A 16672-nucleotide genomic window follows, 5' to 3' on the forward strand; every position below is an offset into this window, starting at 1 on the left:
GAAACAGAATGCTTTACCGCATTTTGTCGTTTCTTAGTTTTACTTCATTATTTGTGGAACAAAAATGCTTTTATTTTCCTACTACTTTACTTACGTATTGTGTACGGTTTGATTTATTAAGCCTGTAAACCGCGCAGAAGGACAATATAACAAGAAAAGCTGGAAGCGCACATGGTACTTTTGTACGGTCAGATATGTAAGAACAAAATTGATTGGATAACCATTTAGAGATTATTTACTATATTAAGCATGTCTTTTACAAACAATGCACTAAAACAGCAACAAATGAATCTCAGTACGTCAAAATATATATTTCTCTGAAATTCTGCAAAGAATGATTAAGTTGAGATTTGTTTAAGATGTTGAAAATACAAAGTACATTTCAGATTGAAAAAAATGTTGTCCAATCATAGCGTGCAGAAGCCGGTGTTTACTTCCTGATCAGACAGCACAACGAACAGAGATCCAGACAATCGAACAACCGTCAAAATGTTGTACCTGGAAGACTACTTGGAAAGTATGGAGTTTTTTGTTGAAAATTTGAGTAGATGTTTGTAGTCGGTGTTTTTTGATTGACTTGATCGTGTTAATTAGGTCTAAATGATTGTATCTGGTTTTCTTTCTGTACATTTTTCTTCTTTTCTTCTTCAGTGATTGAAAACCTGCCGATGGAAATGAGAGAGCGCTTGACAGAAATGCGAGAGACAGATCTTCAGGTTCAGAGTAAGTTATAGCTGTACAGGTTTAAATACAATGAAGAAAACGACTGCTGCAAATGGTGCTCTCGGTTACCTCCCTTGTTGGACATTTTTCATCGGTTATTTCCCTTGTCCTGCAAGTCTTCAGAACTGAGTGAGAAGATGCCTCTTCAGTAACATTTGTTATATTATCAGGAACATGACAGAAATGTCTTCAGTTTTATGGTATAGTGCAAATTGTATGTGCTTGACACAATTTGAAACACAAGAAAAGCTTGTCAACTAGGTGAAAATAGTGTGCACATGCGCCTGACTTGCCACACATTTTGTTCTTGTACTTTTTTCAGGGCCTCCTTTCATGTCTAGTAGGACATGTTATCACATCGAGGTAGCATGAAAGAATATGAGTACCATCACTGAAGGCTTTTCCAAGCGTGACGACAAACTCAAATATTCATTGAACCTAACATAGTGTAAAAGCGCACCAATTAGAAATAAGAATCAACAAGTCGCGTAAGGCGAAAATACAACATTTAGTCAAGCTCAGTCGAACTCACAGAATGAAACTGAACGCATTTAATTTTTTCCGCAAGACCGTACACTCGTAGCATCGTCTGTCCACCGCTCGTGACAAAGGCAGTGAAATTAACAATCCAGAAAAGCGCGGTAGCGGTTGCGCTGAGGAGGATAGCACGCTTTTCTATATCTCTATTCTTTTTAACTCTCTGAACGTGTTTTTAATCCAAACATATCATATCTATATGTTTTTGGAATCAGGAACTGACAAGGAATAAGATTAAATTGTTTTTAAATCGATTTCGGAAATTTTATTTTAATCATAATTTTTATATTTTTAATTTTCAGAGCTTGTTTTTAATCCGAATATAACATATTTATATGTTTTTGGAATCAGAAAATCATTAAGAATACGATAAACGTAATTTTGGATCGCTTTATAAAAAAATGATTTTAATTACAATTTTCAGATTTTTAATGACCAAAGTCATTAATTAATTTTTAAGCCTCCAAGCTGAAATGCAATACCAAAGTCCGGCCTTCGTCGAAGATTGCTTGGCCAAAATTTCAATCAATTTGATTGAAAAATGAGGGTGTGACAGTGCCGCCTCAACTTTTACAAAATGCTGGATATGACGTCATCAAAGACATTTATCGAAAAAATGAAAAAAACGTCTGGGGATATCATACCCAGGAACTCTCATGAAAAATTTCATAAAGATCGGTCCAGTAGTTTACTCTGAATCGCTCTACACACACACACACACACACACAGACACACACACACACACATACACCACGACCCTCGTCACGATTCCCCCCTCTATGTTAAAACATTTAGTCAAAACTTGACTAAATGTAAAAAGGAATAAAGCGAAGTACGTGATTTGATGTCGCTCCACGGCTATTGCCAGTTGTCTCTCTGACCGAACACGAAAGTCCTGCGCGAATCTATCAAAAGAAGAATACAGAGTGATCTCCCATATGTTGTTCACGAGCAGTGTTCGCGAGACGAAAATGATTGCAGATTGGCCGACTTCGACAGTGATCTCCGTTCTGTTCTTCACAGAACAAAGACATCGTTGTAAGGTCAAAATAAGTTGAAATTTTGGGACTGCTGCCGGAAGGAGACTGTAATATATGGTTGCATCACTGTCAAAAAAATCGTCTGCTCCAGCGAGGGCCGAAACAAAACGGTTGATTATCACGTGACACTTATGCCATATTTAGAGTTGTTTGCACAGTAAATACATCCGCAAAAAATAGCTCGCTTGAGACTGTCTAAAATAAAAATTCCTCTGTAATTTAAAAATTACAAAACACCATGAAAAATCATTATCGACGATCGCGAATCTGCTTACATCCATAACACATTACAAAAAGCTCTAAATATGTAAAAAAAAAATCGGTTTCCTTGCCAGACAAGGAAACTCAAGGCATCCTGTCAGGGAGAGAATGAGCCGAACTCATTTTGACCTGAGGTCAGGATGGTCTTGCCCCTTATTGGTGGCCCTGCAGTGGGGAATGTTTTCTGTTGACACTAACTGACTAAGTTTTTGGTGATCACTGATTGTTTTGCCACTATGTATACAGTGGGGTACTGTATATTCATGTGTGTAATTTGTTCATTTATTTTGTGCATGTAGTTTGTTAGTGTGTTCTCTTAGTAAGCAAGGTTGTGCTTTTGTGTGTGTTACAGATACTCTAGACAGTTTGGATGAACAGGTCAAATCTTTTTTCAAGAAGTGTACGCAGCCCAATGTCAAACCAGAGTGGAAAGATGAGCAGTTCAAGAAAATAAAGGATGTGAGTAGTAGAGGCCTCTGATTCAATTAAATATTGTAGCATCTTTTCTCCTGCTCCTTTCAAAATTAGTGTTACGTTTGATTACATTGGTTACACTTACAAAAATGAAATGTTAGGTGAAGAATATATGGAAATCCACACAGAATAAACTGGATTGAAGTAACACATGCAGAAAGAGCTGGGAATCTGAAGCTACTGCGATCCATGCGCCCCCCCCCAAAATAAAAACAAGAAAAGAAAACCAACCTACATTTGTTTAATGATGTAATCATGTAACCCTTTCATTACTTTAGTTGTTGTTGCCTTACAATATGTCTGCTCACTTTGGCAGGAGTATGAGAAAGCTGTGAATGATGCTGATGAAAAGGTTCAACTTGCAAATCATATTCACGAATTGGTAAGCCACTTTAATCATTGTTTTCTGTCATGGTTCTCCTTTGCTGTGGATTTGAAGATCAGTGGTGCACTATGACTATGAGTGTTCAGACAGGGATGGCCAAATCTCAACATTTTTACTTGCCAGCCGGGCGAGTAACTTTCAGAAAGTCACTAGCCCGCCAGAAATGTCGCTGGCCCAGTACATACCGCGTAACTATTTATGACTGTTAGATTTCTTTACTAATTAAAACAGCGGCGACACACGCAGGAGCCTCGTTTTTGTTTCACTAGAACACGGTGAGGATATTGCAGACAACAGAAGTTCCTGCATCTGCAGTGTTTATGTGGCTTTAAAACTCGATAGTACAACCGACAGTTTTGCATTTGACTAAAATTTTCACTGGCCAGCCGGGCGAGCTTCCAGGCAGTTTCTACTAGCCCGGCGGGTTTTTTCGGGCGGACGATTTGGCCATCCCTGTTCAGAGTACATGTAATTAAATCAATTGATTTTCTCTGTGGCAAGTGTCATATATGCTTTGTAATTGAAACAAACACTCTGTGACTGTTATTGTTATTGTGTACATGGGATAAGAGCACCCCTCCACATGGACATATACTCACAATCAGCAGCCTGATGCTTTTGTGAACAGTGGGAATTTGTCAATGAACTAGTTTCATAGATTAACACAGGTTCAAAGTTAATTTACCAACAAACAAGAGGCGAAGCCTTCAAGGCTCACGTAAGAAATAGACAAACAGTAACACAAACTCAATCACTCCGTCACACATACACACCCACACACACAGTAAGCTTAGGTGACACTGTGCAAGAAAGAGAGACACTAGATCTAGATCTGTCTGTCTGCATGTAGCCTACTTACAGGGACACGACTGCCAAATAGTCTCGGCCCGCTCAAAATAACAATGACCGAGACCACACACACCACGCGAGAGAGAAAGACTACAGGGAGGCATGCCGTCATGATGCATTAATTGACGTCAAACACTTTTGACCGTGACGTAATCTTATGCGAGCTTTATCCATAGTCTTGGATAACCACTCACACATAGACTCGGAAATGTTAAAGTTTCTACCACAGACATACACACGCACAAACACACACACGCACACACACGCACAAACGCACAGACAGACAAAGTTACGATCGCATAGGCTACACTTCGTGAGCCAAACAACAACAAGAAAAGCACTCAGCACAGTGAGACAGACTGCATGTAACTGGAGTGGTTCCAAGTGGAGGGCTGCTATCATTTCACAGCGCCCGTCTGGACAGATCTAGGATTTACAACATCTAGGGTTAACACAGGGAGGAAGATATCTTTCATTAAAGTCTAATGATTTACAACATCTAGGGTTAACACAGGGAGGAAGATATCTTTCATTAAAGTCTAATGATTTACAACATCTAGGGTTAACACAGGGAGGAAGATATCTTTCATTAAATTCTAATGATTTACAACATCTAGGGTTAACACAGGGAGGAAGATATCTTTCATTAAAGTCTAATGATTTACAAGATCTAGGGTTAACACAGGGAGGAAGATATCTTTCATTAAATTCTAATGATTTACAACATCTAGGGTTAACACAGGGAGGAAGATATCTTTCATTAAATTCTAATGATTTACAACATCTAGGGTTAACACTGGGAGGAAGATATCTTTCATTAAAGTCTAATGATTTACAACATCTAGGGTTAACACAGGGAGGAAGATATCTTTCATTAAAGTCTAATGATTTACAACATCTAGGGTTAACACTGGGAGGAAGATATCTTTCATTAAAGTCTAATGATTTACAACATCTAGGGTTAACACAGGGAGGAAGATATCTTTCATTAAAGTCTAATGCACTTTTTGAGTCACTTGAGAAAAAGTGACTCTATGTAATCGGTCAGTGTTAGTCTGTCCGGCCGGCCGTCCGGCCGGCCGTCCGTAGACACCACCTTAACGTTGGACTTTTCTCGGAAACTATCAAAGCGATCGGGCTCATATTTTGTTTAGTCGTGACCTCCAATGACCTCTACACTTTAACGATGGTTTCGTTGACCTTTGACCTTTTTCAAGGTCACAGGTCAGCGTCAAAGGAAAAATTAGACATTTTATATCTTTTCTCGGAAACTATCAAAGCGATCGGGCTCATATTTTGTTTAGTCGTGACCTCCAATGACCTCTACACTTTAACGATGGTTTCGTTGACCTTTGACCTTTTTCAAGGTCACAGGTCAGCGTCAAAGGAAAAATTAGACATTTTATATCTTTGACAAAGTTCATCGGATGTGATTGAAACTTTGTAGGATTATTCTTTACATCAAAGTATTTACATCTGTAGCCTTTTACGAACGTTATCAGAAAAACAAGGGAGATAACTAGCCTTTTCTGTTCGGCAACACACAACTTAACGTTGGGCTTTTCTCGGAAACTATAAAAGTGACCGGGCTCAAATTTTATGTGAACGTGACTCATTGTGTTGTGAATAGCAATTTCTTCCTGTCCATCTGATGCCTCATATAATATTCAGAACTGCGAAAGTGACTCGATCGAGCGTTTGCTCTTCTTGTTATAGAATGAAATACAATCATCAAGTGTAAAAGGAGTAATGAGTGTGTGACCTCCTGTTTGTGTGTCCAGGTTGACCGGTACACCAGAAGACTTGACCAGGAATTGTCCAAGTTCAAGATGGAATTGGAGGCTGACAACGCTGGCATCACAGAGATGTTGGAAAAACGTAAGAATACAACAAGACTACATGTATTTATTTCCAAGTTTGACTGAAGTCATGAAGGTGGATAATCTAGGCTTATTTAGGTGCTTATTAACGGGAAAAGTTCCGGGGGATTAGTTACTAGTATTTCAACAGGTCAGAGAGCTCTGGGTACACACAACGACTGATGAGGTTTGTACCAGTAGTTCTTTGCTTGTCAGAATTGCGTTTGTTGAGTGTTGCAGTTTAGGAGTGAAATAGGGCTGCCCTATGGAAGCATGTGTGTGGCTTATACTTACTATGTGTGTGCTTTATACTGACTGCACTTTTGTTGCAGGGTCACTTGAGCTGGACAAGCCTCCAGCGCCCCAGGTCCCACAGCGAGCAGAAAGTGAGTTACACAAGCAACACAACACAGAGCAATACAAGTTACAACAGCATACACACAGGGATCACATGCCATTCAAAAGCAAAACCACAGAGACATCTGGCAGCATACACATATTGATGACGTACCTCTGATTCAGAGACCAAACTCTTGTCGTGATGTTTAGGTGTTAGAAGTTCACGCTGCTACAGAAACATTGTTGAATCTGACCTGCTGTTTGCAGCTAACTGTTGTTATTTTATTATCCAGTCAAAATTTATGGGGGAGTCCCGGGTGATGTTCAGGCGTTTCATTGTATGTAGCTGATTCTCCCAGGGATTCATCTTGAAGAAGAGACATATTTTGTTGATGATCGGCTAACTACATCCCACCCTGTTGGGGTGAAGGCTAAGTTTTAAACCTCAAGCAGCAGTTCATTGTGCTATTTAAATGAGAACACCAAGATTTAGTTTTTCACTAAACATGTGACTTTCGACAAATGATCCTACTCCTAGTCCTACCTGACTGAACCCATCATATCCTTTTTAAGACCCCCCTTTTTAAAGACCCTATTATCTCAGACTTTCTCTTCACAACCTTTGTAAATTTACCTCCATTTTAAGACTCCCTCCTTTTTAAGACCTGCTGTTTTCAGATTATTGGAGGTCTTAAAAGGGGGGTTCCACTGTATAACCTTTCGTGCATTGGTGTAACACTTGCAGAGCGCCGAGCCCCACACAGCACAGCGTCGCTGCACAACCACACAGACAAGCGTCCCACCACCACGGAAGTGCTGTCCAACCTGGCACAAGAAGTGGCGCGGGAGTCCCTGGGGGCCATTGCATCTTCCTCAGCGTCCAACTCACCGGCGCTCAAGATGTTTTCCTCGGGCTCCAACTCCTCCCTGTCGTACAGCCTGGGCCACATTGGTGCTGGCAGTAACGCCGCCATCGCTGCTGCCGCCTCACAGGCCATCGCCGCCACTCAACAGGTTCTCTTCAATTACAATACATTGCAACCCTTATTGTCTGTTGTTTGTCATTTTGACCAAAATATGACATTTTACACAGATCAAGACATGTATTCTGTTTTTCGTCAGTTTAAAAAAAAAACCTCTTGCGATTTATTTTGATTTATGACCACTATTACCTTCTGGCTCATGTTAATATATATTTCCTCAACATGTCTGTTATCACAATCACATGCTAACAGTCAGCACATTATAAATAACTCATAGCTTGTGGTTGATTCTAAATTGCTAATTTTGTATTGTACCAATGAATGATGAAATAAGTCGTTGGCTCATGTTGATACATTTCCATGACATGTCTGTTATCACAATCACTTGCTAACAGTCAGCACATTATAAATAAGTTTTAATAACTCATAGCTTGTGGTTGATTCTAAATTATTAATTTTGCACTGTCCCAATAAATGATGGAGTAAGTCGTTTTTGACACCATTGACAGATGCAGCAAGGTCGGCGCACGTCCAGCATGAAGGCCAGCTATGAGATCATGTCCAAGAACATCCCCAAGGAACTGTCCCTGGCACTGGGGGCCCCCTCCACACCCACCACACCAGAAGCCATGACCTCTGCCTCCTCATCCGCACCCAGGTCACAACGCACCAAAAAGTCAGTAAACTTCTCTTTTCCTGCACTGGCTGGCTAATAGTGTTTCCACGTCATACGCTTCAAAGCTTTGTAACAAAGAGGATTGTGTGTGTTCTTACAGGAGATGAAGAGATAGTTTTGCTGAAATGAAGTAGCATGAATGTTTGTGTATTTTCATACAATTTTTCTCATCCTTGAATTATTGTGTAGCTCACATCCTTATACTTTTAAAGACTGGTGTAGCAGTACTTGCTTTATTCCCGCATTTACAACTAGATTTAAGCTTCGATCAAAACACTATTTCATAGGCGATCAACACATTTTCTTGACAAGGGACGGATTAAGGTAAAAAAAGCAGCGTTTTTCAGATGAGTCACAACTTTGTATGATAACAAAGGAGAATCATAAAACAAGACTAACTTGAACAGAGACAGGTAGGATATCCTATAGTGGCTTCACTCAAATCTGTTCTGTTTCAGACAAGAGACAAGTAAAAGATATCCTACACTGAAATTGGTTCTGTTTTAGACAAGTGACCGGTAAAAGGTGTCCTATAGTGGCTATAATGACACTGGTTCTGTTCCAGACAAACATCCAAAGCAGCAGCTCTGGCACAGCAGCAGCAGAGTACCACAGCACAGCAGCAGGCAGCAGCAGCACAGCAAGCAGCGGTAGCAGCAGCAGCAGTAGCCCAACAGACAGTAGTGATCCCCAATGTTGTGGTGGAGGGAATGGACGACCAGGGGGGAGAACTGCAGGTGGATGACTGGCAACCTGACCCTAACGAACCCAGATACTGTCTGTGCAACCAGGTGTCCTATGGCGACATGGTCGGCTGTGATAACGAAGACGTAAGTTTTTTATTTATTATTTCAAAGACTTTCCGCCATTAGAAGTTGAGCATTTGCAAAATCCTTAACACTGCCTTGGTGCAGAAAAGTGTTGGTAGTACATGTATGCAGGCGTTTTCCCCTTGGGACGATGAGTATCCTGATGCTATGCCGTGTCCGCTCAATTGACACCAAAGGTTCCTAGTCCATTTGTGATGCATTTATTGCGATCTGAGTTTGGCAAAATGTGTTTGATTTGAATGCTATGACAGTGTAATTTAGCATTCACTTAAGTTCATCAGTAGTATTTGATACATGATATGCTGGTGTGTTGCAGTGTCCCATCGAGTGGTTCCACTACGGCTGTGTGGGCCTCACTCAAGCCCCCAAGGGGAAGTGGTTCTGCCCCCAGTGTACGGCTGCAATGAAGCGACGCGGCCGTCGGTGAAACGTGTGATGGTCAAGATTGTGCTGCTAGAGTGACTCAATGGTAGCACGGTGCATGCACGTACCTATCAGCATTACAGACCTTTCCTGCAATTGTGGTGGTCGGTCCAGTATTCACAAAGAGTCTTTACAGAGAAAAAATGACATTTTCTGAGCCTTCACTAAGAAAAATGACATTTTCTGAGTCTTCACAGCGGACGAAGGGACATTTTCTGAATCTTCACAGAGAAGAAAGGGACATTTTCTGAATCTTCACAGAGGAGAAAGGGATATTTTCTAAATCTTCACAGAGGAGAAAGGGACAATTTCTGAGTCTTCACAGAGAAAAAAGGACATTTTCTGAGTCTTCGCAGAGGAGAAAGGGACATTTTCTAAGTCTTCACAGAGAAAAAAGGACATTTTCTGTCTTCGCAGAGGAGAAAGGGACATTTTTTGAGTCTTCGCAGAGAAACAAAGGGACATTTTCTGAGTTGCAGAGAGAAAAAAAGACATTTTCTGAGTCTTCACAGAGGAGAAAGGGACATTTTCTGAATCTTCACAAAGAAAGGGACAATTTCTGAGTCTTCACAGAGAAACAAATGACATTTTCTGAGTCTTCACAGAGAAGAAAGGGACATTTTCTGAAACTTCACAGGTAAGAAAGGGACAATTTCTGAGTCTTCACAGAGAAACAAATGACATTTTCTGAGTCTTCACAGAGAAAAAAAGACATTTTCTCAGTCGTCACAGAGGAGAAAGGGACATTTTCTGAATCTTCACAGTGAAAAAAGGAAATTTTCTGAGTCTTCACAGAGGAGAAAGGGACATTATCTGAGTCTTCACAGAGAAAAAAGGGACAATTTCTGTCTTCACAGAGAAGAAATGGACATTTTCTGAATCTTCACAGAGTAGAAAGGGACATTTTCTGAATCGTCACAGAGAAGAAAGGACATTTTCTGAGTTCACAGAGAAAAAAAAGGACATTTTCTGAATCTTCACAGAGAAGAAAGGGACAATTTCTGTCTTTTGCAAAGAAGATGGGGACATATCTGAGACTTCACAGAGAAGAAAGGGAAATTTTCTGAGTTTTCACAGAGAAGAAAGGGACATTATCTCTATCTTCACAGAGAAGAAAGGGACATTTTCTGTCTTTACAGAGAAGATGGGGACATATCTGAGACTTCACAGAGAAGAAAGGGACATTGTCTGAGACTTCACAAAGAAAATTATCTGAGACTTCACAGAGAAGAAAGGGACATATCTGAGACTTCACAGAGAAGAAAGGGACATTTCATAATGACATAAATCTTCACAGAGAAGAAAGGCCGCCGTTTTCTGGCTTGCAGAGTTGGATGTTTGTGCAATCTGAGACTTCCTAACTGTGGCGGAAAACGCTGATGTAGCATTCCTATTTTCTCTAAATCCAGCTGGTGCTTTGCTACAGAATGTTTCCTAACATGCACTGTCAGTACGGGTAAATGCACACAGTGCCAGTGCCAACTGCTTCCACACATTTCCCCTCGGAGGCTGCAACTCTTGTAAAATGTCTCGCCCATCACTCACTCTCAGGGCAACAGCTCAATGTGCTGATGTGGTTTTTCATGTTCATGGTTTGTTTTGTTAGAAGCATGCAAGTTGTCTGTTTCATTTGTTTTTGTTGAAGTTGTTGGTTTAAATTAATGCATTATGAGATACCTTCCGTGTCCTTTGAGTTTGAGTGACCTTTTACCCAACCGTAGGTGGTCCAAGCTTGTATAAGTTGTACTTGTGGTGAGACCATCCTTCCACTGGGACTGACCCCAGGGCTGAGGTGCATCAAGTGAAAGTGGGTTCCATCCAACTGGGTGACAACAAACCGTCTGGTCTAATTGGTTCAAATCACATCAAATCTCGATTTCAACCAATCCAACACTGCGGCTGGCTCCCACCTGGTTGGTAACTTTCTCGTGCACCTCGGCCCCGGCATCCACAGCCTAGGCTGCTTGTTGTTGAACATGCCAGTTTTGTTTGTTGAATTCATCTTGTGGATTGAAACAAAATCCACTTCTGTAATAAATTTATTAAAAAAAATTCCTACTCTGCTTTGAAAATGTAAGCAGCTTGGATGTTGGTTATTTTGCCGTCTGACTAAGTGGAAGGAAGGTTAAGCCTGCACAGATCCGGGGTGGTGTGCATGACGGTTGACGTGGGGAAGAAGGTTTCTTTAGTTTAACATCAAATGTGTTTCTGCATCAGCTCCTTATTAATGTGACAGAAAAGATATTGCTGTAGAGAAGTATTGCTGTAGAGAAGAGTGAAACAGAAAAGATATTGCTGTAGAGAAGAGTGAAACAGAAAAGATATTGCTGTAGAGAAGAGTGAAACAGAAAAGATATTGCTGTAGAGAAGAGTGAAACAGAAAAGATGTTGCTGTAGAGAAGAGTGAAACAGAAAAGATATTGCTGTAGAGAAGAGTGAAACAGAAAAGATATTGCTGTAGAGAAGAGTGAAACAGAAAAGATATTGCTGTAGAGAAGAGTGAAACAGAAAGCGGTGAGCACAAGTGATTAGAAATAGAAGAGGGATGATTATGATCATCATTGAACAAAGGGGGGAGGGAGCGTTAGTTACCAATGTTCTGACAGTTGTCTTTGTTATCGCTCACTGCAGAGCAAGAGCTTGAGTAGGGTACACATGATCTGACATGTTTTTGCCAAGTACAGAGAGTTCCCTGTTTCTGTTTGCGTTTTATGGATCTTGTATAGCCAGTAGTCACCCTGAAGTGCCTCTGGTTGTAGTAGTAGGTTTTTGTGTGAAACTGCATTAGGCCAAACAAAAATATATGTTGGTTTAGGGTAACGTGACCAAAAGAAATAGGTAGGTCAGTTATTTTAATTTTTATTTTCAATTTTTAAAAAATTTTAGTCGATTTTAAAGGTTACTTCCCTTAGTCTCGGTATGGTTTGCAAAATTAATGTGCCAAATAGTCGGGTAGCTGAAATTTGTAGCTTGCCAAAAAAATGGGACGCTAAACGTTGAGGGTTACAAGCATCCATCTGGTCTCAATGGAGAGTCTGGACGTGGAGTAGTGTAGTCTAGGTAGGTGGACATTCTGAATTTGGTTTGTTTGGCCGCCATGACACTTTTCAAAATGGCCGCCTGAAAATCTTATGCGGGGCATATCTCACGTGTTATATGGACTAAAGTGACAAACTAAAGGGCTACATATATGTATTTTGACATGAAGAATTCAAATATGCAAGAATAAACATGATCTAAGTAGGTGGACATTCTGAATTTGGATATTATGGCCGCCATGACACTTTTCAAAATGGCCGCCACAATCTACATTTTTCTTCATATCTCAGCTTATATTTGGGATAAACTCAAAAACATGGAGTCAAGTCCTATGTTTTGCATGATGACAAAGTCAATGGTGGCACAAAAAATAACCCTAACATTCACATTTCCTTACAAAAATTCAATATTTGACAAAATAGCTCTGTGCGATGTACGGATTTAGTAAGTATTATCTTTCTGAATTTGCTATCTTAGACAATGCCATATCAGCCTCCAAAGAGTTTACTCCATATTGCTTTGGAGAACAACAAATTGAAATTAATGATGACAAGAAAATACAAACATTGGGTGATGATATAAACTGAAAATTGTAATACTTCTGAAACACCATGAAACTATATAGCATAATTATCATGCTAATTATGCACTTTCAGTACACAACAACTCTGACTCTTCAATACACAAGAACAATGTCAAATACCATAGTACAACATGATGCACAAACGTTTATGCATTACACTCGTTAGGTCTTCCCTTTTTACCAATGAACATGTAATGATGGCACAATAATGGGTATGTAACATTATAAGAAACGATTTGTCGCTTCTGGATCACTGAGTACGACAGGCTACATGCCTCCATGGAAACAGAACAATAGTTTCTCAGGCACAAAGTGGTATTTCAAGGCTTAGTTGCGTAGCCCTGCCAAAGTGTGTGGGTTTCTGCAGTCTTTGCATCGGCATGCTCTTGTGCATCCCTGTCCACTGGACCAACATCTGCAGCGTCTTGTAGCACAAGATGTGCAGCCACAATCTATGAGCTCGAGAAAACGTTGTCTTGTGTCAGTTGTGGGTGCACGACTCAGCAGGATGGGCTCAATCACGTCGCCAGTCTCCTTCGTGACCAGCTTCCATCCACTGTTGACAACAGCCGGTAGGTGTGGCTTAGTTTCCAGAGCCCGCCTCCACACAAGTGCCTGGTAGTGAGATCTCTTGATGTGTAGGTTCAAAGCATCTTGTGTGTGGGGGAAGTTCTCAAGCGTTTTCTTCACGGTGTGGAAAACGTCGCATCGCAGCGGCTGTGTTCGGGTTGTAGAGTTTGCAGACAAATGATTCTGCATCCATGAGCACTTCCTCATCAGGAAAGTCTTCCATGCCAAGTCTTTGGAGAAGATGGGGATTGTCGAGGAAAACATTCCATGCAGATTTCTTCCCAATGCCAGCAAACTGACTGGTGCTGTCAGAACCTGTGATTGCATGGAATGCCAGCAATGATTCTGTTTGTTGGTCAGTGATGTTAATTTGATGCACAGGCACAAAGTGCTTCTTCCGGGGTGTTCCTGTTTGCATCCACACAAAGATACTGAGCTGTGGTTGGTGAGCGACAAGTAGAACAAGAACATCAGTGTCACGGCTGACGATGACTACTTGTGGATATCCTTGTTCTCTTGCTTCTTTGGCATGAAGAAGCATTCTGGTATCTGCCTCTTCATGCTCAGCAGATGACAGATGTGTGACATCTCTGTCAGATGACGACCAGACCTTTTCGGCATCAGAAAAGCCACCGCTCAGCACCAGCTCTTTTCCAGGCTCATTCCTGAAATTCTTTGCCAGCTCTTCGCAAAGGAAGTTGGCCAAGCTGGCCTTGTTCTCCTCCAATAGTATGAATCTGTCCCATTTGCCTAGTGCTTGAGTGCGTGACAGTACATTCCTTCTTATCCCTTTCTTGCCGTCCGTTCTCTTGCCTCGAGTCGTCGATTTGATTGTTTGTTTGATGTACCTGTCAAAGACCAAGTCAACTCTGGTGCAGGAGTGTGAGAAGTACTTGTCAACGTGTTCTGCAACATTGTCACTCCACTCTCCTAAAGTCTTTGCTCCCATCCGATTCCCCAAGGCTTGTATCATCGCCATCCCATCAACTATGGTGCAGGTTGTGCTTGGAGCTGGAGCAGCATTCTGTGGCAAATTTTGCTGAAGTATTTTGGCCAGATCAGCTTTGTTTCTTGGCAGTCGCAATCTGCAGTCAGCAGTTGATAGCGAGAGAGGCACTCCACAAAGCTCTTGTTCCAACATCTTGTTGATGTCAACATCCCGTCCTGCTTCCATACCTGTTATCACACGTCTGAACAAGTCCCTGTAGGCTTTGAGGGCAACAGTTTTCTCCTTTCCAGTGTTGACTTCAAGTGTGTACATGCTCTCCAAGGTGCAGAGTTTCTTGGTTTTGATTCTGTCATGGAAAAGAGTCTCTTTCAGAACAAATCTTTTCTGCACAAACTCTGAGATGACTTCCTTTCCTGTTTCCTCTGCTGTTAGCAAGTCATGTTTCACAACATCACTGGCAACGTCACAAGTTGTGAGTGAAATCAGGTCTGGTGATGGGTGAGCAAAGGGGTTGAATGTCTGAAACAAGTTGATGAGTTTCTGTAGATCATCTTGATCCTGTTTCAACCTCTTTTTCCCGAAGTCCTTGTGTGCACAGTCGTGCTCGTCATCTTCATCAGCAGCACTTAGCCAGCTGAGACCTTGCGCTGAGTGTCAGAGACCACCTGTCCCTGGCTGTGTCTGTTTTTGTAATGCCAACAATTAAGTCCTCCAGCGACTTTTCCAGTTTTGTTGACGTGTTCCATCGCTTGATCATCTGCGATCTGACATATTTTTCGAAGTAATCATACAATGCACTACTTAGATCGTGTTTATTCTTGCATATTTGAATTCTTCATGTCAAAATACATATATATAGCCCTTTAGTCCATATAACACGTGAGACAAGGCCCGCATAAGATTTTCAGGCGGTCACTAAGTTTTGAAAAGTGTCACGGCGGCCAAACAAACCAAATTCAGAATGTCCACCTACTTAGATCATGTTTATTCTTGCATATTTGAATTCTTCATGTCAAAATACATATATATAGCCCTTTAGTTTGTCACTTTAGTCCATATAACACGTGAGATATGGCCCGCATAAGATTTTCAGGCGGCCATTTTGAAAAGTGTCATGGCGGCCAAACAAACCAAATTCAGAATGTCCACCTACCTAGACTACACTACTCCACGTCCAGACTCTCCATTGAGACCAGGTGGATGCTTGTAACCCTCAACGTTTAGCATGTTGCACTTTTCTGAACTCAGCTACCCGACTAAAAAGGTTTTGGTTTTTTTGAGAAATGAAAAAAGTTTTAGAATCAGCTGGCACAAATAGGGTCGGTTGGGTTACCTTAAACCAACATATATTTTTGTTTGGCCTTAATTCCCCTAAACCATTAGGGTTAAACTTAAAGACCTTGTATTTGTAACAAAAGAAAACACAACAGCAAGCAGTGTAGGTAAATTCTTCATCAAATTTTCGCCGGCCAGTCGCTCACTTCAGCAGGATGGTAAGGATATGTTAAGAAAGTGACAGACCTTGTGTCAGATTGTTACACAGGTGATCAACTGAACAGTGACATTATTTGAACTACAGTTTAGTTACTGTGACTTTTGCACCATATCCAAAAGGGGAAGCAAAAATGCTGCAGGACCCTGCAGGGGAAATCCAAGATCCTTGTCCTATCTGTAAAAGGGGGGAGTTAATTTTGCCGATCAGTGATGTGAAACTATTATACATGAAGTTAAATGCGTTTTGCATGCAGGCATTTGTTTCCGTGATGAGCAGGATTTGATTACAAATGGCAATATGTGCTAGAGTGTAAGAAGTGCCATGTGCTAGCGTACCACTGGCGCAAGCTAAAGCAAGATGTTTTCCCAGCACACAGTTTAGGTACATTAGAATTCCCCTGCCTAGATGGATTTTGTCGGGTGCCATATCTTAGCTTTAGTGTGGGTGCAGCAGGAATGTTGTACTGTAGTGTCATTGATTGTATGGTGCAACTACAGTACACCAACTTTGGCTTAGTGATTACAGAGACCAGCCATATCCTACTGTCCTTTACCCACTTCAGGGCTTTCAGTTATTGGCAAGCTCTTGCGCAGAACAAAACAATAAAAAGTTTTCAAAGGATTCAGTGGTTGTTTGTATTTTATCTGCTGGTGCATG

General features: G+C 41.1%; 1 protein-coding gene across 1 annotated transcript; it reads left to right on the forward strand.

The window, feature by feature from the left end:
• The first annotated feature begins 420 nt into the window (after nt 1–420).
• Nucleotides 421–16597, forward strand: LOC138965285 (inhibitor of growth protein 3-like). The gene is made up of 11 exons (XM_070337415.1): nt 421–517; nt 652–723; nt 2914–3020; nt 3352–3417; nt 6051–6147; nt 6461–6514; nt 7213–7481; nt 7960–8126; nt 8692–8956; nt 9273–12326; nt 15785–16597. Exons 1-10 carry the CDS (start codon nt 490–492, stop codon nt 9381–9383), a joined length of 1236 nt encoding a protein of 411 aa, XP_070193516.1. The 5' UTR covers nt 421–489; the 3' UTR covers nt 9384–12326; nt 15785–16597.
• The last annotated feature ends 75 nt before the right edge of the window (nt 16598–16672 follow it).

This window comes from Littorina saxatilis, linkage group LG4 (assembly GCF_037325665.1).
Source record: "Littorina saxatilis isolate snail1 linkage group LG4, US_GU_Lsax_2.0, whole genome shotgun sequence".
NCBI classification, from domain to species: domain Eukaryota; kingdom Metazoa; phylum Mollusca; class Gastropoda; order Littorinimorpha; family Littorinidae; genus Littorina; species Littorina saxatilis.

Coding starts and splice junctions, on each gene's coding strand:
- LOC138965285 (XM_070337415.1), top strand. CDS start 490: ATGTTGTACCTGGAAGACTACTTGGAAA. Junction 518..651: donor CCTGGAAGACTACTTGGAAA/GTATGGAGTTTT, acceptor TTTCTTCTTCAG/TGATTGAAAACCTGCCGATG. Junction 8,127..8,691: donor AGGTCACAACGCACCAAAAA/GTCAGTAAACTT, acceptor GTTCTGTTCCAG/ACAAACATCCAAAGCAGCAG.